Source organism: Sciurus carolinensis, chromosome 11 (genome assembly GCF_902686445.1).
Source record: "Sciurus carolinensis chromosome 11, mSciCar1.2, whole genome shotgun sequence".
NCBI lineage: Eukaryota > Metazoa > Chordata > Mammalia > Rodentia > Sciuridae > Sciurus > Sciurus carolinensis.
Genome location: NC_062223.1, coordinates 8,852,853 through 8,874,307, shown reverse-complemented (window position 1 = coordinate 8,874,307; position 21,455 = coordinate 8,852,853). Strand labels below are relative to the sequence as shown.

Genomic DNA, 21,455 nt, shown 5'->3' with positions numbered 1-21,455 from the left:
TCATCCGGGACCCCCGGGCTGCGCTCCGGCATCTCCGACTCAGACCCCGGCAGCGCCGCTCCCGGGAGTGGAGAGAGCGCTCGGGGTTGTCACTTTAAATTAAAGAGGGAGCGGGCGGGCGGGTGAGCGCGAGGGAGCGCGCGGCGGGCTCCTGGGAGCGTGCCCGGACTGCGGCGCAGCTCCCGTCCGCCGCCCCGGCCCGGCGAGCCCCCGACCCGCACCGCGCTCCTCCGAGGCGGGCGCCGCGAGACACTGCAGGGGTGGCGTGGCGTTGCCGCGGGCCGCCGGGCTGGGCGCCGGTGCGTGTGCGCTGCGGGAGGCCGGCGGGAGCCGGAGCCGGGAGCCAGAGTCAGCCCCAGGCGGAGCGGCGGCCCCTCGGCGGAGCCGGGGTGAGTACGCACCGGGCCGACCCCAGCGCGCCACGGGGATCCGCGCCCTGCGCGCGGATGCACGTCGTCCCTCTCCCCGCGCCCGGGACCCGGGGCCCCGCGCACTCCACGCGCCTGCACCCTGGCGCCGCGCTGGCACACCAACGCCAGGCACAGCGCACGCCGGGCGCCCTACCCCGGCCCAGACGCTCCGCGCACTGCGCATCGCCTCGCGCCGCACGCCCGCACGCGTGTGCACACACGCGGCTCACCCCGCTATTTACACACCTCCCCTGCGCCCGCGCGGCGCCACAGCCCTCAGTTTCACACTCAGCGCCCTGTCCTCCCTGCCCCTGCCCTGACGGCACAACCCCTCAGGGCTCCCAGGTCAGCTCCCCCACAGTCCTGTCCCTATTGTCGCTGGGCGATTCCTCAGGCAAGAACGCTGGGTCTGCAGGAACTGTGCACATTCCGAGGGGCAAGGCACAGCCCATCCCCAAAAAGCCCCGGGCTGCATCAAGAGCCAGAGAGGACCGTTGACCTGCCCCAGGTTGAAAATTTGGGCCAAACATGGGGTCAGTGAGCCAGGCCTATGAGTGAAGAACCCCTAAGCCCGACTGGTGATCCGGTGCTGCAGAGGGACTCTGTGCCCCCACCTCAGTTAGTGAGGCCACCTCCATCCGGAAGAACTTGAGAACCTGCACACTAAAATGTCAGCCCCTCTCCACACCCCCGAGTTTGGAGAGTGGTAGAAATAGTACTTCCTATTAGAAATGGGGAAACTGAGACTCAGAAAAAACAAGGGACACACCCAAACTTCACACGGCGAGTTTGAAGAAGGATCAGGAAAGTATCCAAGCCCCCTGCCTTCCCACTCTGAAGTCTGAAAGCTTTCCCAAGCAGTGTGGAGGAGTGGGGACTCCTAGCCTGAGGTCCAAACCTGGACCCGGCTTCCTAACAGCTCTGGTGACTATAGGCAAGTCATTTCTTGCACCTTGGTTTTCTTACCCCTCAGAGAGCTGCAGGAGGAACTGCCGAGATAAGAGGAGCCAAGTGTTTGGTCCAGTGCCTGGTGCATAGTGGGTGCCCAATGTCAGCCACCACTGCCCCGAGCCAGTCTGTACTGTGGTTTCTGTGGCCTGTTTGAGGGATGGTGCCAGCATGTGGTCATCTCAGATAGTGTTGGAAAGCACTTGAAAAGGTTTTCTTTTCTTTTCCTTTTTGGCACCAGGATTGAACTCAGGGGTACTCGATCCCCAACCCTATTTTGTATTTTATTTAGAGACAGGGTCTTGCTGAGTTGCTTAGCACCTTGCTTTTGCTGAGGCTGGCTTTGAACTCGTGATCCTCCTGCCTCAACCTCATGAGCTGTTGGGATTACAGGCATTGCCACAGGCTGAAAAGGTTTTCAAACCTAAAGATCCTGAAGAAGCTCACAGCCCGGAAGGTTGAGGCCTGCCCCTCACTCCCATCCTTCCATTTCCTGCCCTCACGGGGAGGGGGTCAATACCTTGCTGGCCAGACAGGTGTCTTGAGATTGCTGAGCAAGGAGATGGGGTGGCGTGGGAGCAGGGACAAGGCCCCCTTCCTCTGCCAAGGCACACAATTCCTGGAAAGCCACCTCTCCAACGAGCCCAGGAGGGGGCCTCCACTAAGGTCAAATTCCAGCAAAGCCCAGTGGTGGTGGCTCTTCCCACCCACCTCATTCCTGAAACACCTGGTCAGGAGTCCGCATGGTGGCCCAGAGCCCAGCCCCAGCTCCATCACTCCCTGGCACGGGGCCCAGTGCTGCCACTCATGCTGAAGGCCCTGAGACCCCAGTTGCCACATCTGTAAAAGGGAATCCAGTGTCCACCAATCCCCAGGTCTACAGAGTGCCTTAAACACTTAGCACGCATGTCTACAGGAACACAGTGATAAGGAGGTGCCGTTGAGCTAGAAATCTAGAAATCGAACCTGGAGCTGTTTACAAAGAGCAAACTCCACAGTGGAGACTGTGGGACTGAAGATCGGTTGGGGTGCTGAGACCCAGTGGGGTGCAGTCTCAGGAGCTCAGACAAGGGCCTGGCTCCCTGCCGTGCCAGACAGTGAGGGAAGCGCTGCTCACTGGCTACTTTGGCCTCTGATATGTCTTGCCAGCATCCTAGTCCTAGCCTGAGCTGTGCCCCTCTTCCTGGCAGACCTCCAGGCTGCCACAGAGAGCCCACTGAGGTTGCCTGAGGTGAGATGGACCCAAGGGGTGTCAGGGATAGTGAGTGAAGCTATTAAGAAGGGCACTTGCCCTGGGGCAGGTTGGTGGGGGTACCGCGTCCCTGTCCAGATACTCAGGGGCTGAGGCAGGAGGATCAGGAATTCAATGCCAGCCTGGCAGCCCTGTCTCCAAATGAAAAAAAAAAAAAAAAGAGGACTGGTGATACAGCTCAGTAGTAGAGGGCCCCTGGGTTCCATCCCTGGTACTACGAAATTAAAAATAAATAAACGAAAAGACGGCTCTCGCGGCAGAGCCAGACCTGGCCCAGTGTCAGCTCCCCGCTCAGGGCTTGGGTGACCTTGGGCCAATTTGCTGTCCTTCTCTGAGCCTCCTTTTCCTCCTCTATAAAGTGGGGATGATAACAGAATTTACTGTCGTGGGTGCTGAGGAAGATGGATATGAAGTCCTTGGCATGGGTGCTATTGCTGCTAATGGAACAGGCACTGGAACCGGGGCAGGTACCACCACTGCTGGCTTCACACAGGTCACTGGAGCTCTCTGAACATCTCCTAGCTCACCCCAAGTCCAGTTTACCAGGCTTAAGAAGAGAGATGCTTCCAAGGGCCATCAGGATCTGCAAGTGAATGTGAGGAGGGGCGGAGGAGCCAGGTGTGAGGCCAAGAGCAAAAGCCAGCTCCATTGTCTCCGTGTCGGGGTGGGTTGGGGGTGCGGTGCAGACCTGTCCTCTGAAAATCCTTTTGCTGATTTTGTTTTTGTTTATTTGTTTGCAGTGCTGAGGAGGAGCCCCTGGCCTCCCACATGCTGGGCAAGTGCTGCACCCCTAGGCCCCCCGCCTTTTGTAAATACATTTTTTGGGTTACCAGGGATTGAACTCAGGGGCACTCGACCGCTGAGCCACATCCCCAGCCCTATTTTGTATTTTATCTAGAGACAGGGTCTCACTGAGTTGCTTAGCGCCTCACTTTTGCGGAGGTTGACTTTGAACTCACCATCCTCCTGCCTCAGCCTCCCGAGCCACTGGGATCACAGGCTTAGGCCACTGTACCCGGCTTAAATCTATTTTTAATTAGAAATTTCCCAATTTAAATACAACTCACCTAAATTTCAACAAATTAAACACAGCCGCAGGCTGGCAGCGCGGCCCATGTGATTCCTCTGCTTAAACTGGGCCTGTCTGGACCGTGCCAGGCCAGGAGCCCCAGCAGTGAATATTTGCTGAGACTTACACGCTTACCATCCTCCTGGCACACTTACAGGGCAGTCATGAGTCCTTTCTACAGATTAGAACAACTGAGGCTCAGCGAGAAACTAAGGAAATTGTCCAAGGCTACTTGAGCCAGCAAGGGGAAGATCTGGAGTAAGCTGGGGACAGCTGACTAGGAGTCCTGGTGCGGGCTGGCCCCTGCAAGAGCCTCCACATCTACCCCCCCATCTCTCTTCCCTCACTCAGGCAGATGTGCTCTGGCTTCTAACCCTTCTCAGCAGACCACAGAGGAACTTGAATCAGGGGGCCTGCATAGTGGTCATTCATGCTTTCCCCAAAGTCACAGCTCACCGGCCAGGGTGTTGTGATGAGGGGAGGCAGGAAGGTGGGCTTTTGGGATTCTGGGGTCTGGCTGGACAGGGAGCCCCCAACAGCCAGAGGCCAGTTACAGCCTCAGGCTCTGCCTGGGCCATCACACTGTACTATGGGTGTGTCTTTGGCACATGTACCTCATGAATGTGCAGCTGGCGTTGACCGTCCCAGCCTGACCTCCCTCTTGCCAAGCCAGCAGGAAAGCTCTCTGATGGCATTATCGGTTCCCGGCAGGGCAGAGGCAGGCTGGGAGTGTGTGCTTCCGTTGTGCTTCGGTGTATCTAGACCTCTTTCCCCAGCAGCAGGGCCACCTTGGGCTTGTTCACACTCATCATTTGACCTGCGTTAGGCCACTTTTTTGTAACCATGTGCCCACCTGTGGAGAGACACAGTGGTTAGGAACTCAGAGCCAGAATGAATTGGCCTGGGCAAATTACTTAAGTCCCACTGACAATCCCTCTGCAAGCCAGGCATGACAATAGCGCCGACCTCTCCGGGTTCTTATGGGGGTTAAGTGAGGTCATGCGTATGCAGAATGCTCAGAACCTCGCTTGCTGAGTAAGAAGTGCTTATGGAGATTGGCTGTGAGCGCTCTCTCAAGCCCAGGGCCCAGGGATGCACTTCAGCTGAGGCAGGATGGGTGAAGCCTTCCTGGTTAAGCACCGCCTCCCATCACCATGACAACCCTCCTCTCACCATTGGGAGGGGGCAGCATCAGGAGAGCCAGGAGCCAGGAGCCCTCTGTGTGCCCTCATCTGCCCTGCCTGGCAGGACATCTGCGTAAGGGCTTGTGGCACCTGTCTTCATGCTGGATAACCCTGACTAGACCAAGGCGCCCAGCTTCTTGGTTCCAAAGCCACAGGATGAGGAGACCCTCAGGAATCCTAAATACCCAGTGTCTCAGCCTCATCCTCTGTCTTGACCCTGGTTCCAAAGGGAACCTGCAGAATGCTTGGCAGGGTTGGGAACTGGTGAACCACCGCCCAAGCACCTTTCACACTGTGCCTGAATGCTCTGGACATTTTTTTGCGAGTGGGTGGCAACATTTCAAAATAAGGAAGCCAGGTGCAGTGGTGAGCGCCCCTAGTTACAGCTACTTGAGAGGCTGAAGCAGAAGGATCACTTGAGCCCAGAAGTTCCAGACCAGCCCGGGCAATGTAGTGAAACCCCGTCTCAACAAACAAATAAATAATTCTAAAAAATACGCACATCAAATAAAAATCAGGAAAGTACGTGCAAAAACATCCAAGCAACTGGCTTTTCTTTAAAGAGCCAGGAGACGGCCATGATGCTGTGTCCGTCCCACTATTTGGGAAGGTTGCTGCCCAGGAGCCAGGCAAGCCCTCTGCCCTTCTCACCCCACCCTCCCTTACCTGCCTGAGGCTTGCAGGCTTCCTGAGGTGTAGACAGCTCTGGACTGCAAGGGAACCCAGAGGTCGGAGGTGGGTTATTCAGCCTTCAGTGTGCCCTTGAGTTGAGGTCAGTGCAGCTCATCCCCGGTCTCCGTAGATCTCTCCCTACCCACCCGCTTAGCACGCATCTGGGAGCCAGATGTGCTGCTTAGCAACAATGATAATAAAAGAAGGGCCTGGGCTCAGGTAATGGCCTTTCTAGAATAACTTGGACCTCAGTGATAGTTCATGAAACCAGGAGTGGAGAGCGGGACAGGGAAGAAGCCATCCCGGGCAGGGAAAGGACTGGGTATAGGATATGGAGGAAACGCAGATTTGCTCTTTTCCAAATTTGACAGAAGCATGGGCGGTGAGGTTTGTGAATGAGCTGAGGAGCCTCCCCCGCATGTGGGAAACCCGGGGTCACTGCTCAACAGCCCGTTGGTATTAAGGGGCTGGAGATGAGGTCGGGTTGCCAGATTTAGCAAATAGAAACACAGGCTGAACAATTGTACTTTTTTGGCCTAAGTCTGTCCATGCGATATTTGGGACAAACTTATACTAAAAGTTCTTTTGAAACTCCAATGCTGCTGGGCATCCTGTGCTTCATCTGGCAGCCTGAGTTGAGGCCTTAGAGTGCTTGAAAAGAGATTTAAACTCCATTTTTTCAAATGTCATTTTTAAAAAACTCAAGCTCAACTCTGAGTGACCCGTGCACAGGTGCCACAGAGGCAGGACGTAGGGTCAGGGACCATGACCCCCTGCAGCCCTCACCGCTGACTCTTTCTTCCCTTCCAGTCCCAGCCACTGCAGGGGCGCCATGGCCGTGGATGTGGCAGATGTGGCAGAATACCACCTGAGCGGTGAGTCCCCGGGCAAGACCCTGTGGGCCATCTCAGGAGCCCCTCATGCCAGAGCTGGGTGGGAGTTGTCAGAGGGACATGACTACTACCCTGCTCAGTGGTTAGGGACATCATGCTGGGACCCATCTGAAGTCTCCCCATCTTTCCGTTCCAGGGGCTCCTTCATGGTAAAGTAGCTCCTTCTGTTTGGCCTGAGGGACCCCTGGGAGACCCTTGTCCCACTGCTCTCTAAGGATGGGCCTGTGACAGGGAACCACTCCCCCATGACCCTTCCTGGAGCCTGCCAAGGAGCCAAGTGAAAGGGACCCAGGAAGGTCTACGTGAGCTTCGTGGAACACGGGGCTCAGAGGGCCCAGCCTGGTGGGAAGCGTGTGGCCACAGCTGGCCTCTCCGTGCCGGGGCTGAAGGCCGCAGACCTGCTACGCCCAGCAGTGGCGGTGGTGTCCGGGGAAGTACACCCACCATCTTTTATCCCTCGGCTCCCCTTCCTGTTGACAGTTGGGAGACATGAGCCTCAGTGCTCCCCATTACACAGACACCTGCCCTCCTCCATCCCCCATCCCCTGAGGCCAGGAACAAGCTTCAGGGTGTGTCAGGCCCTCCACTCTTACCCTCCAACCAGCGTGGCTCACTGTTCACCTGCAGGCTCAGAGGTCTTCACCAAGGCCCTGGGTGACTTCGAGCAAGTGAGGAAACCTCTCTGAGCCTTCACTTACTCATCCATAAAATGGGTATAATAACAGAACCTGCCTCACAGGATTGTTCTGAGGACTGATGGGTCAGTATGTAGAAGTGCTTAAATGGGACCTGGCAAATACTCAATAGGAAGAGCTTCATGGGCGGCTGTTATTATGATTCCTCCTCTTCCCCCTCCCTCATTTCTGGTCTTGGCTTAGACTCCTTTCCTTTGGGAAGTCTTCCCATATTTCACTCCATGAAATCAACCAGCAAATGAGGACTCATTGTCATTTCATGTCCCCTTCCCGGACTTGTTCCTTTCTGTCCCACCCCAACTCTGCTCTCCCGCCGACCAGGGCTGCCCGCAGCCTGCTCACCCCTGGGCCTCTCTTCGCACCCTCTGTCCAGCCCCCTGCTGTGGCCCAGCTGAGACAGGTGCACATCCCTCTCTGGTCCACCAGGCACTTTCCTGCTCACCAGGCTCCAAGAGCACTCCAGAGCCTTGTCACAGCTGGGCCTGGGACCCTCCATAGATCTCTTGCTTGTGGTTTGATTTAACCACACATTGTACCCACAGCAGTAGGCGGGGAGGTAGGTTTGCTCACAGTCCCCTCGATGCATTACCTGGTCTCTCCTCTGTTCTCCCCTGGTCTGGGTGACTTTTACATCAACATCTCCCATGACTTTCCACTGTTGGGGATTGATTTTTTTTCTTTCTTAACAAGGCTAGCAACCTTCCTCTGCATTGCCACAGGGCATCCTAATGACCTCACTTGTCATTCTTGAAGGCCAGTGACATTACCTCCCATGACAGTACCACCGCCCCCACCAGCCTCCTTGGTGGAACCTTCAGGCTCTTTCCAGATTTCTGCTGTTATAAATACAGCCTCAGTGACTCACGCCACACATAAAACTTGTTGGGATTTTTCCCCTTAGAATACATGCGCCAGGGTGAGATGGGTAGATGGGGGATGTTTTCATCACTATCTCCAGTTTCTGGATGAGGAGACTGAGGCCCAGAGGGGCCAGGTGCCTGGCCTGGGAGCCAAGGCGGCTGTGCCCAGACTCCGCCATGCCAAGGTCTGTGGCCTTGAGCAGCAGGGCAGACATGCCAGGGGGCTCTCTCCGCCTCAGTTCTCCTCTTCTGGAAGTGGAGGTCAGGACCTGATAGGGTGCTCGGTGCTGGGTGAATGTGGGGTCTGGGCTGGGCCCTGACCTTCTTCAGAGAGGCTGGATTCTGGCTAGAAGTGCCCCTGCATGATTCCTTCCTGTGCAGCTGGCTTTGGGGCGGCGAGGGCAGGGGCCTCCCCCAGTCCCCAGGGACCCTCTCCTCCCACTGGGCCCTCTGCTCACTCTGGGATCTTCATACCTCCTCCATCCTTCCCGCCCTGACGCCTTGACCTGGCCCACTTCTTGCTTCTTCTCCAGGAAACCTTCCTGGCTGCTCCCGACGTGACAGCTGGTACCCCGTTTCGTTTTCTTATTTTCCTGTTTCACCCCACTACCCAACTGTGAACCACTACGTATACCCCAGGGATAGTACCTGGGGTAGATTCGCCAACCCTGGCTCCCCCTGTCCACAGGGTGCTGGCACACAGTAGGTGCTCAATGGATGTTCAGTCATCCATCTCTACCTCTGACATGCCCTGCCCCCCTCTCTTCACCTTGCTGCTGGGGACCCAGAAGGGGTGAAGACCGGGTGGGACAGTGGTTACCTCGCTTGCTCTGGAGTCTGTCTACAAGCAGGAATCCCAGCACCACCCTCTTCCTGGCCCCGGGCCTGGGGCCAGTTCTTTAGCCTTTCCATGCCTCAGTGTCCCCGTCGAAGTGGGTGCAGAGGCAGAACCGAGAACTGTTTAGAGAACCATCCTTGCCAATAGTGTGAGCACCTGCCCAATGAATTCCAACACCTGGTCTGCTTTCTTTGGAAAGCAAAACTGGGTCGCTAAGCCTCACCTTTCAACCCTTCCTCGGGCATTGGAGCTATGGTCCTGCTGCAGGCCACACACCATGTAAGGGGGGACCCAGCAGACACGGTGGAGGGAGCAAATCACTGTGCCAGGTGCACACAGGGATGTTGGAGGAAAATCTCTGGACACTTGAATTTGCCTCCAAGGGCTGCACAGCTCTGGGCTCCTTTCACTTTGACTGAGTTGGTTTCTTGATTTGTTGATTTGGGGCAAGATTTTTTATTTATTTGTTTGCTTTTTTAGTTGTAGATGGACACAGTACCTTTATTTGCTTATTTTTATGTGGTGCTGAGGATCACACGTACTAGGCAAGCATGCTACCATTGAGCCCCAGCCCCAGCCCTGGGGTGAGATTTATTGAGATAAGTTTACATACAGTATAATTCACCCACTTTAACGTGTACGATTCAGTGGCTTTTAATATATTGTACCACCAGCGGCATGATCAATTTTCAGAATATTTTAACACCCTAAAAAGATACCATATCCCCCCAACTTCCCCTATTTGCCAATTCTAGATATTTCCTTATACTGTCACGCCTCGTGATCTCAGGGGATTCCTTCAGGACTCATTCACGCACCAAAATCCATGGATGCTCCAAGTCCCTAACAGAACCATGAGTATTCGCATATGATGTGCACACGTCCTCCAAATTATTTTGAGATTACAACGTCAGTGCTGTGTAAATCATTGGGATGATGCGTGGTTTATGGAACAACAGTAAAAAAAAGTCTGTGTGTGTTTGGTACGGGCACAGGCCCAGCCCCACAGCATGCCATCTGGGTTCGGTTGAATCCACAGATGTGGAACCCACCGACCCAGAAGGCTGGCTGTGAATGGACTCACGCAGCACGTGGTCTTTGCAACTGGCCTCCTTCACTCAACCTGCTGTTTTCAAGGTCATTGGTGTCAGAGCTTCTTCTCTTCGTATTGCCAAACAGCATCCTGGTGGTTGGGATGCTTTGTCCCTCCTCAGTTGATGGGTTGTCCTGGCTGCGGCTTCAGGCAAATCTTTTTCTCCCCCAAATCTCCTTCCTCTTCCCCTGCTTTGACTACCTGGAAGCAAGAGGTCCTGTGAATGAACCCAAGGAGGCGAGAACAGCCCTCTTTGTAAGCCTAAGAAATATGTAACCATCGTTCACAGCTCTAACCAAGGGTCTCCCCAGTAGAGACGCATACTTTGTTGAAAAGGAGGTAGAAACAGATACCTCGAAAAGTGTGTGTCCTCTTCAGCCCTGGATTCCTAGCACCAAGTACTGAGCCTTGCACACAGTAGGCCCTTAATAAAAATTCATTCAATGAACAAGTCACTACGGAGCCACTTGCTTCCTGGGTGGGGGTCTGGACCATTGCACCCCACTAATGAGAGGCTGCCCTTGCCTTACAGTCATCAAGAGCCCCCCTGGCTGGGAGGTGGGAGTCTACGCTGCAGGGGCCCTGGCCCTGCTGGGAATCGCAGCTGTGAGCCTGTGGAAGCTCTGGACATCGGGGAGCTTCCCCAGCCCCTCCCCATTCCCAAATTATGACTACAGGTACCTTCAGCAGAAGTATGGCGAGACCTCCGCGGAGGCCAGGCCAAAGGTGAGGCTCTGCTCCTGCAGGTACACGCCCCCAACATCACTCTCAGGATGGCCTCCAGTGCCTCCCCCGGCCCTCGACCCTCGCTGCCTCTTGGTTAACATCTTCCTGTGAATGGGGACCAGTCTTCCTGCAGATCTTCAGCTCCTAGCCCCGTGCTCAGGAGTCAACAGATACTTGAATGAATGAATGCTTTCAATTTTAAAAACCATCCTGAGAAAAATACAAAAATATAAATAAGAAGGAAAACATCTCTCCAAATGACACACCCAACTGCTAACTATTTTTAAACTGACATTTTGATGTGAAATACATTTTCAGTATTTTTAATCTATCTCTTCAGTTCTTTCCTTCTCTTCTTCCTTCTCCTCTCTTCTTCCTTCTCTTCCTTCTTCTTCTTCTTCTTTTTTTTTTTTTTTTTTTTGTACTATTATTTTAAACCCAGGTATGCTTTACCACTGAACCACATCCCCAGCTCTTTTTATTTTTTATTTTGAGACAGGGTCTTACTAAGTTGCTGAGGCTGGCCTCCAACTTATAATCCTCCTTCCTCAGCGTCCTGAGTCACTGGGATTATAGGTGTGCCATGGGGTCTGGTTCTGTTAGTCATTTTCCATATATGCTTTATATACAGTGGGCAGCATTATACCCTGTTCTTTTCACCTCACTTATGGCTGAAGTGTTTTCCCCAGGTTGAACAGCCATTGTAAACATCATTTTAATGGCTGCATATGATTCCTCTTTTTGTGCTTGTGCCATGGTTTACTAAATGCCTTCATAAATAATGCAGTGGATGTTTTGTATGTAAAACTTTATCTTCATTTGGAATAATGGACTTTGGATAGATGCCCAGATGCGAAATTACTGTATCAAGGGGTACAAACATTTTTAAAGCTATCAATACATATTGCTGAATGTTTTGTCACTTAACACTTGACACAGAATTATTCAAATGTCATGTAGAGTTTCGGGGAGCACAGCATGAATCTGTTACCAGATTGGAGTCTCTCAATTGGGGTGCCCAGGGGGACCATCTCACTCTTTGTTGAGAGGAGTATAAATTGGGACAACTTTTCCAAAGAGCATTTTGAAACATGTCAAAAGTCTTTAACCAGGCCCAGTGGTGCACGCCTGTAATCCTAGTGACTCAGGGGACTGAGGCAGGAAGGTCGCCAATTCCAGGCCAGCCTCAGCAACTTGGCAGGGTCCTAAGCAACTTAGATGGACCCTGTCTCAAAATACAAAATAAAAAGAACTGGGATGTGGCTCAGTGGAAGGATGCTTTGGGGTTTAATCCCCAGCACGCACACACACACACACACAGACTTCAAAAAGGGCTGTCCCCTGGGCCAGGATTTTAAGACAGCTATGTGATACTGTGCTATTTGCATTTGTGAAAAATTAGAAACAACATAACTGCCCAACAATAGGGGAACTAAATTATTATGGTGAAATAAATGATGCTTATTTGCTCAATGGAAAATTGGGGAGCCATAAAAAATTATGTTAACAAACACATGGGAGATGCCTATGATGTGAGGCTTTTGCCTCCTCAGATCCTAAGGTTAATTGAGAGAAAATAAAATTTCAAATGGGTGAATGTGACCCAACATGAAAGCTTCCATGCACTGTGAACTTTTTCTAATCGTTCGAGCCTACTCAATCATCTGTCGAGTGGCTATGCCCTCCTGTCCTGTCCTTACCCATTCCCCTTGTGCTGGACACTTACATTGCTAACTGCTTTTCTGTTTTATAAATATCATTGTAGTTGACATCTTGAGCACATTGGGGGATACCAAGGATTGAACCCAGGGGTGCTCTATCACTGAGCTACATCTCAGCCCTTTTTATTTTTTAAGACAGGGTCTCACTAAGTTGCCCAGGGTGGAACTTGTGATCCTCCTGCCTAAGCCTCCTGAGTCACTGGGATTACAGGCGTTCACTACTACAGGCTTTAACATCTTTATATATAGAATTTTGTCCCTATAAATAAACATATTGAGGAAAAGCTTCTGATATTCTGGTAAAGGAGAAAACACTAAGTGACATGAAATAGCACTAAACAAGAACCTTCCTGGCTGGGGATGCACTGGTTTTGTGGAGGAGAACCAGGAGGTACCCCTGAACAGGGCTCACCCACCACGTCACTTTGCTGCCTCCTAGAGACTGTGGCCCTTGTGAAGACCCTATGTCACTTTTTCTCACCTCCAGAAAATGCCTGCCTGGAATGCCCAGCGGGCCAGGACTCGGGGACCACCCAGCCGCAAAGGCAGCCTCAGCATTGAGGACAATTTTGAGGCCATCAATGAGCTGGGGCCCCTGGAGCTGATGGGTCGTGAGCTGGACCTGGCCCCCTACGGGACTCTCCGGAAATCCCAGTCGGCAGACTCCCTGAACTCCATCTCCTCTGTGAGCAATACCTTCGGGCAGGACTTCACGCTGGGCCAGGTCGAGGTGAGCATGGACTACGACCCAGCCTCCCACACCCTGCACGTGGCCGTGCTGCAGGGCAAGGACCTCCTGGAGCGCGAGGAAGCCAGCTTCGAGTCCTGCTTCATGCGCGTGAGCCTGCTGCCTGACGAGCAGATCGTGGGCATTTCCAGGGTAAGTGGAGCCGGGGCGGGCGGAGGGCCGCGCTGCAGGCCCGGGCAGGGTCCCCCAGGGCACTAGCGAGCAGGTCTGGTGCTGATCCAGAGCCAAAGGCGCAAACTGTCCTGCAGATAGAACAGGAAGTGGAAGGCCTCACACAGTGTGCAGAAACTGTCCATCTCCACTTCTGTCCTATGTCAACACTGGGTCCTGGCAGGAAGGGAACGACATGCTCAATTGGCTAATTTGGGGAAGGCTTAGCAGCAGGACTATTCACGGTGGTGGAGGCAGGGAGGGGGTAGCCTTGGGGATGGCATGGTGCCCTGGGTCTACTAACAGGAGGGTGGGCTCACCCTAGGTCTGAAGGGAAGAGCGGGGACCAGTGGAGAGGGCCAACATGGTCAGCCCTACGGGTGCGGCAGAGAAGGACCTCGGGGAATAAGCACTCTGGCCTTCCTCAAACCTCCAGTCTCCTCCGGCAGCCCCAGGCGCTGACCTGACAGGAGGCCAAAGGCCAAGGAGAACTGTAGACAGTCTGTGGAGATCAGCTCCAGGGCCAAGAGCAGGTGCAAGAAGCGGGGAGAGTCAACAGGGAGTCAACAGGGAGGGACCCTCCACCCAAGGGTCCCTCGGCCTCGACAGGGGCTACCTTGAGCCAACACGAGCAGCAGGCAGCTTCAGGCCCACAGAGATTCAGACACCGATGCCAGGAGATGGATGGGGTCCATAGCCTCTCACAGAGTGGGAGGATCCCGAGGACCTGCAGGACCAAGTACCTCTGACCCGCCTGGTCCCTGAGGAGGGCCATTGGCAGACAGCAGCCACTGCAGTCTGAGGGGTGCTGAGGACCTGCTTCCCAGAGCCCAGCTCCTCCCTGACTCTCTCATTAACCCACGGGGCCAGGGCACCGTGCTTGCCCGGGACAACCCCAGCACCTAAGCCGGAGACTGGGGCTGGAACCCAGAGTTCTCAGCCCCTGCCCAGGTGGCCTTCAACACACTGCTCCGAGAATGAAAAGAAGGGAACCCTAGCCCCCACGGGCAGGGTCAGCCAAGAGGCCAGCTGCATGCTGAGGTCAGACCAGGAGGTAGCCTTGTCTCACGGAAGCAAGGAGGCCTTAAAGGCTTGAGCAGGGGGTTGTGTGGGCGACAGCGGGGCTCCTGGGGAGCACTGTGGGAGGAGCCTTCCCACAGCCAGTGGGAAGTGAGTGCGGCAGGAGAGTGCGGTCACAGGTGCTGGAGGCGATGGAGGATTTGTTCCTGGGGAGGCAGGCGACGGAGCCTCACATCCCAACCAATCCTGGGAGCCTGCTGCCTCCAGGCGGGGCAGCCCCAGCTGCAGAGAGGGTGCCAGGAATAAGAACTCCTCTTTAACTATTGCCAGGCAGTGACTAAGGCAGCCCCCCGCGGAAGGGAGAGCGTGCCCGGGAGTGCACCTTCCCAGGGGGCCTGCCCACGGCTTCCTGGGAGGAGGCCAGCGGCACCCACGAGGCAGGACTGAGCTGGGAAGTGGAGCCTGCCTAGCCTTGCTTAGTCACTCCATCCATCTGCCCATCCGTCATCAGTCATCCATCCGCCCTACAGTGTTCAGGCAGCAGGGCCAGTCTCTGCAGGGGGCTGGGACATCACTGGCTCTTGACTCTACAGATAACTGCCCCACCCCCAGTGCACCCCCAGGGCCAGGGCTGGACCCAGGCATATGCAAGAAAGATGGCAACCGGTTCAGTGGGAGCACCACAAGGGCTCTGGGGTGCCACAGGCACTGAGCGTGGGGATGAGCTGGCTCAGAGTGTGGAGGCTTCAGATGCCAGAGCAGGACACTAGGTTGGCCACCACCAAGGAGGGGTGTGGGGCTCATAAACCTTCAGGGCTGAGCTGCCAAATGAATAGGTGGTGTTGAGACTTTGGGGACAAGAGAGCCCTAGGTCTCCGGACTCCCAGTCCAGTCCTCTCTCCCTCCCATGACCCCTCGGGCCCCTGGTGCCACCCTCTTCCTCAGCTTGGGGGCTCCCTCCATGGCCTCTCCCTCTGCAGATCCAGAGGAATGCCTACTCCATCTTCTTCGATGAGAAGTTCTCCATCCCGCTGGACCCCACAGCCCTGGAGGAGAAGAGCCTGCGGTTTTCCGTGTTTGGCATCGATGAGGACGAGAGAAATGTCAGCACCGGGGTGGTGGAGCTGAAGCTGTCCGTGCTTGACCTCCCGCTGCAGCCCTTCAGCGGCTGGCTCTACTTACAGGACCAGAACAAGGTAACTGGGACCTGCCTCGTCCTGCCTGTTCTCTCCTGGAGACAGCGCACACACATACACTTCCAATAAAGGATTCCGCTGTCTTTTTTCACAACCTGAACCTCAACATCATTAGGAGAGCAGAGGAAGAGACCTGAGTTACTTTGGGGGAAACTGCTTTCTGCATCCTGACCACTGTTTACAGCTCTTCTCTACTCTTACCATCCGACCTTCAGAGGCTCTCCTCCTACAAGCCTCTGCTAGGGATGCACACCTCTGGTCCTAAAGTGGATTATTTCAGATGGAGGTCAAGCTGAAGCTTACTTTTATAAGTATAAGACTAGCAGGGGAACATTATTATTGTAATGCAAATGATGTAATTCCTTTCTACTAGGATCTCTATGCACTACTATCACAGAACGTTTTCCTGAGCCCGGAGTGAGGGAACAAAACTGCACTTGATCAATATGTTTGATAGGCAACCTCTGAACCTCCTTCCAAGGAAGGAGTGGAGCATGCTCCATGCTGTGGCACGGGGTGGACTCTCCCTTAGTCCACCCTGCCTGCCTGGCACCCCAGGGACAAAGAGCCCCCAAGAGCAGCAACTTCTCAATGGAGAAGGAAACTTCTGTCTTTCCCTGGGCCCCTCAGGTCCTAGGGTCAGAAGCCTTCTGAGCCACACCTGTCCCCTAGGCCGCCGATGCAGTGGGGGAGATTCTGCTGTCACTCAGTTACCTGCCCACAGCTGAGCGCCTCACCGTGGTGGTGGTGAAGGCCAAGAATCTTATCTGGACCAATGACAAGACCACAGCAGGTAAGGCCCTGTTGGCTTCTGGGCTCTTACAGGTGCCCAGCCCCTGTGCTGTGGGCACCTGGCAGCATCAGCAGGGGTGGGGCATAGGGCCAAAGCCCCATGGATTCTCCTGAGCCCAGGATCTGGACACAGTGGGAAGATGAGTCCAGCTGGGAAAACATGGGAAACCTGGAGGGTGACGGGGGCCCTGAGAGGGAAGGGTGAGGGGCCAGCACTCAGGACCAAGGTCTGCACCTGCCTCTCGGAACTAGAGTTCATGATGGAAGCTCCATTCCCAGACTTCAACGGGGCCCAGGCTGGGTGCCTGGCAGGACCTCATGCCCTGGCTCTATGGAAGCCTCCAGCCCCTCTCAAAGCAGGAACCTGTGGAGGCAGCGACCATGAGAACCCAAAGAACAAAGGGCTGGGGGCTCCCAACTATTGGGAGTTGCAGGCCTAGGGGTGCCCAGGCCCAGGCCCAGGCAGGCGCAGCAAGAATGCCTGGTGAGGGGCTGGGGAGATAGCTCAGTCGGTAGAGTGCTTGCCTTGTGAGCACAAGGCCCTGAGTTTGATCCCCAGCACCCCAAAAAAATAAAAAGAATGCCTGGTGGGCAAAGTTCACAGCCAGTTGGTGACTTGGTATCTCAGAGCAGCACGCTGTTAGTTAGGCAGGCTGCTGCGCCAGCTCCTGGTGACTCAAGCTGACGTCTGCTCTCAGGCCATTTATAGAACGGAAAGTGGCGAAGTCTGTCAGGCTCCCGTGTGAGTCTGTGGGCTGCGAGGCGGGCCACCCAAGTCCAGAGCCCAGCCCTCTCCTGACCTGCCACATGAGCCTCAGTGTTGTCACTTGTAAGATGAGATTCAAAATAATAGAGCCAGGCGCCATAGCTAGCGCACATCTGTAGTCCCAGCTGCGTGGGGAGTGGGGGAGGCTGAGGCAGGAGGATCCCTTGAGCCCAGGAGTTGGGGACCAGCCTGGGTGACACGAGGAAACCCCATCTCTTATAAATGAATGAATGAGGGAACCCCCAGTGGCACGGCTGCTAGAGGTGACGGTGATAGCCGAGGGTTGGGAGCTGGGGTCAGGAGGCCAAGCCAGGGTGGGTAGGGCTGTGCTGGCAAGTGTGGCACCAGTCCTCACTCCCCGCCCACCTGCCTGCAGACCCTTTTGTCAAGGTGTACCTGCTGCAGGATGGGAGGAAGATGAGCAAGAAGAAGACAGCCGTGAAGAGGGATGACCCCAACCCGGTGTTCAATGAAGCCATGATCTTCTCGGTGCCGGCCGCTGTGCTCCAGGTGAGGGTGGGGCCGCCGTGGCCCTCAGGGTCAGCTGCTCAGGTTCCAGAGGCCATCAGCTTTCTAGTTAAGAAGCATATATTGAGCTCCCCCTGGGGGCCAGCCCAGCAGGGGGTATTTGGGGACATGGGCATTGCTTTCTGGGGACGCAGCCACTGTTTTCCTGGTGCTCACAAGAGACAGGCAGAAAGTCCGCAGACAGTGTTACTCATGAAATGCATCCTCGACTTTGGCAATTAGGTTGCTTCCCGCAGCGGGCACAGCTCAGCAGAGGCCTGGGGGAAGACGGTTCCCAGTGGAGGCAGCTTCGGGGGCCTAGAGATGGGTGGGGGAACCCCAGGGCCCAGAGTTCTAGCCCTGAATCTCCTGGAGTTCTGTGGCAGAGGCCCTGCTGTGCGCCCCATATCCCCATGGCTTCCAGAGAATGCTATGCTGTAGGGAGACCTCTCCCAGCAGACTGTCGCAGACCACAGGTGGGGAGGCTGCACCCCCCTGCCCTGGTGGTCCTGCTTGGGACCGTGCCCCCTTCCTTCACTGTTTCCTTCCATCCTTAGGCACTCCGGACAGTGAGAAGGTCCTTTGTGCCTGGGACCAAAGCCTGTTCCCATAGCCCTGGGGCTGTGCAGAGGCTACCTGATCCCACCCCCAGTGGCCCCCTCTGAATTTGAAAACCCAGAACTCTGCCCCACTGTGGCTGTTTCCAACAGCATCTCTGGGCAGTCCTGTGCATCATAGCCCTGCCACCCTCCTGGACAGATTGCCCTCACTGTCCCCTAGGCTGTCACAGAGCCACTACTCCAAGCCTCTAAGGGCGAGAGACGTCATAGAGCTTCTGGGGAAGGAGGGCCAGGAGAGAAGGCAGGCAGGGTTTCAGGTCCAGCCTTGTGGCTTCCCCAGGAGCATTCTGTCCTTCCTCTGTTGGGACCTAGGTAATGATTACATTCCTGAAAACAAGAGGCTGCAGGTTCTGACTGTGGCAGCCCCGCTTCCGCACATGGTAACTCTTCATCCCTGGAACATCCCTGAGAGGTGTCGCATTGTATGGGTGGAAAACAGGGAGAAGAGCTCAAGCCACTGCCCAAGGTCACATGGCAGGGAAGCCGGGGCCTTTGAACCCTCCTGGCCTGGTTCTGCCACTGTTCGCATGTTAGGCAGATCTAGGTCAAATCCTTGCCTGTCATGCGTTTGCCAGGTGACCTGGGACAAGTCCCCTCCTCCCAGATCAGAGGTGAGTACTGGGGGCTCTTCCTGGCCCCTCAGGGGGTCTGGCATTCATCGTCTGGACCCAAGAGCCAAGGAGGAGCTCTGGCTGCTCCTGGTCCCCAGCACCCACTTCACCTCCTCCCCAGGACCTGTCTCTCCGTGTGACGGTGGCCGAGAGCAGCAGTGACGGCCGTGGGGACAACGTGGGCCACGTCATCATCGGCCCATCAGCCAGTGGCATGGGCACCACACACTGGAACCAGATGCTGGCCACACTGCGCAGGCCTGTGTCCATGTGGCACCCTGTCCGGCGAAACTAGCAGCCAGGGCAGTGAGGGGGGCGGCGGAGCCTCCAGAGCCCGGCGCAGACTCAGCTCTATCCAGTGCCCTCTCCACAGTCCAGCTGGAGCCGTGAACGCTGGGAAATCCTGGTGGAGTTCCCATCAGCCATCTTGGATCCTCTGTCTGGGAACCCAGGGTCTTCTTCTGCTGAGGACCAGCTGTGGCTGGGCTAGGACCCGGGGAGGGCAGCGGACACTGGCCATTGTGCACCACCTCCAGATCCTCATGAAGTCTGTCCTTGGCCTGCAGGGGCATTGGGGCTCTCAAAGCTGGCAAGCCCCACCCCCCACCTCCTGGGAGGCCAGCTGACAAGCCGGGCTGTGCACTGTGACCCCGCGAGTCTTGGGGGCCAGACACTGTGCTAGGAACTGGCAGGAGTAACATGAATAAGACACAGGTCCCTGGCATGTCAGGAAGTCAAGATCCCCTTGCCCCAGGCCATCTACCCAGTGCCAGAGGACGGCCCCGCTGTGGACTCTTGGGGAGAGGCTCTGGGGGCTGGGGGAACAGAGAGGGCCCCTCAGACAGGGAAGGAGCTGCACTTTGAGGGGTAGAAAAGACTGAGTGTCTCAGGCAGGGGACACAGCCCAGGCACTGGCAAGAACATGAACTTCCCCATCACAAACTTGGTCTTCAGCCCACTGCTGGCAGACAAGGGCCTCTCTGTGGACTGTAGAAAAGACCAAGAGACTAGGCCCAAACAGAGGCCTATGGGCCGAATGGAGGCTCCAGAGTTATTCTTTATGAAATCTCCTCCCCATTAACCTCATCCGCTGCAAGAACCAGAGGTCCAAAGAGGCCCAGAGCCAGGTTCTTGCACTGCTCCCATGCAAATCAGCCACTGGATCCAGATGTTTGCTGGTGTCCCTCCAGCCTGGCCCTGATGGGAAGAGAGATGCTTTAGGCAGCCTGGTTCCAACACCCAGGCCACTGGGCATCCTGGCTCAAGTTCCCTAACACTGTGGCTTCAGGAAATGTCCAGCCTCAGCCTGTTGGCTGGGGAAGCCCTGGAGGGGAAAATGGCACCCCCGGAGGTCCCACCCAGAGCAAAGGGACTGGGTTGCTACATCCCCAGGTGGAGTGAGGTGTCCTGCCCCTCTAGGTGTCACAGGATGAGACAGCTCTTCAGGTTTAAAGGGATGGCAGGGGTGGGGCAGGGCCGGTGGAGTGCACAGCTGCAGTGCCAGCTCTGTAAGGCCACCCACCGGCGAGAGGGGCCTTGCCTCTTCCTTGGCTGTGGTGAGCTGCGGAGACCCAGGTCCAACCAGCTATCGCGATGACTTGGGGGTAGGTGTGGCTAGAACAGGTGCCCAGAGGGGTCGTGGGACTGGAGGCAGGACCCACTTAACAAAACCAGGTCAGTACAGGGCCAGGGGAAGGAGCCCTGATTTGCATGGGAGCAGTGCAAGACCCTGGCTCTGGGCCTCTTTGGACCTCTGGTTCTTGCAGCGGATGAGGTTAATGGGGAGGAGATTTCATAAAGAATAACTCTGGAGCCTCCATTCGGCCCATAGCCTCTTTCTAACCCAGTGGCTTTGCAGTACAGAACATGTCCTCCCCGCTGTTCCTTCCCACTTTCCCTCCCTCTAACTGCATGAAGTGTGGACTGTTCCCAGGGTGGCCACGGTGGGGACCGAGAATGCTGACTGGAATGATTCTAGAACCAAAATAAAGCAGGGCTTCCAGGGAGCCCTGCTTGGCCCCAAACCACCTTCGTCTCTTCTAAGGGAACCAGGTTCTCAGGCTTTGTGGCGGTCACAGCGTACACACTTCCCCTGTGCTGGGTGCCCAGAAAGTGGACCATCACCAGGATCATGCCATCGGGCTGCTTGGGAAGCTCTCAAGAGGGGTCCCTGAGCCTACCCTGGCAGGGGAGGGTGGTGACAGGAAGTCAAGGAAGACTACCTGGTGGTGGCACTCAGCTGAGTCCTCAGGGCGAAAGCATGTCAGGTGGATAAGGCGGGAGCATTCCCAGCAGAAAGAACAGCAAGCACAGAGGGCAGGGGTGGGCAAACCCGGACCAACTTGCCACCTTGTAGAGCAGTAGCAGAGAGGGGAGAGGCCCAGAGAGGAGGGCCTTGCACTTCAGTGAGTGCTGGTGTCTGGCCGCAGCCCGCAGCACTTAGCAGGAGGTGCTGTTGGCATCCCCTTTCCATGATGAAAACTCAGAGAAATTAGGTAACCAGCCCGAGATGGCACAGTCAGTCGCAGAGCCAGGATTCCAGTTCAGGCTCTCTGGCCCCAGGACCCATACGCCTGACCATTAGGCTGCACTGCCCCTTTCTCTCATTCCTCAAAGATGGGGCCGAGAGGCAACAGACAAGTCCCTTTGGATTCCAGAATGCTGTGGCTTCCCCCTCCCCACCT

General features: G+C 55.6%; 1 protein-coding gene across 2 annotated transcripts; it reads left to right on the top strand.

Annotated features, from left to right (window-relative positions):
- Positions 1 to 143: 143 nt before the first annotated feature.
- On the top strand, positions 144 to 20,770 carry Syt12 (synaptotagmin 12). 2 transcript variants are annotated; one of them, XM_047517360.1, is made up of 8 exons: positions 144 to 389; positions 6,346 to 6,410; positions 10,447 to 10,640; positions 12,849 to 13,241; positions 15,260 to 15,475; positions 16,148 to 16,268; positions 17,410 to 17,543; positions 18,893 to 20,770. In XM_047517360.1, exons 2-8 carry the CDS (start codon positions 6,368 to 6,370, stop codon positions 19,064 to 19,066), a joined length of 1,275 nt encoding a protein of 424 aa, XP_047373316.1. In that variant the 5' UTR covers positions 144 to 389; positions 6,346 to 6,367; the 3' UTR covers positions 19,067 to 20,770. The 2 variants fall into 2 exon arrangements, with proteins under 2 accessions (XP_047373316.1, XP_047373317.1); XM_047517361.1 differs by lacking the exon at positions 10,447 to 10,640.
- Positions 20,771 to 21,455: the final 685 nt, after the last annotated feature.

Coding starts and splice junctions, on each gene's coding strand:
- Syt12 (XM_047517360.1), top strand. CDS start 6,368: ATGGCCGTGGATGTGGCAGATGTGGCAGAATACCACCTGAGCG. Junction 15,476..16,147: donor ACTTACAGGACCAGAACAAG/GTAACTGGGACC, acceptor CCTGTCCCCTAG/GCCGCCGATGCAGTGGGGGA. Junction 16,269..17,409: donor CAATGACAAGACCACAGCAG/GTAAGGCCCTGT, acceptor ACCTGCCTGCAG/ACCCTTTTGTCAAGGTGTAC.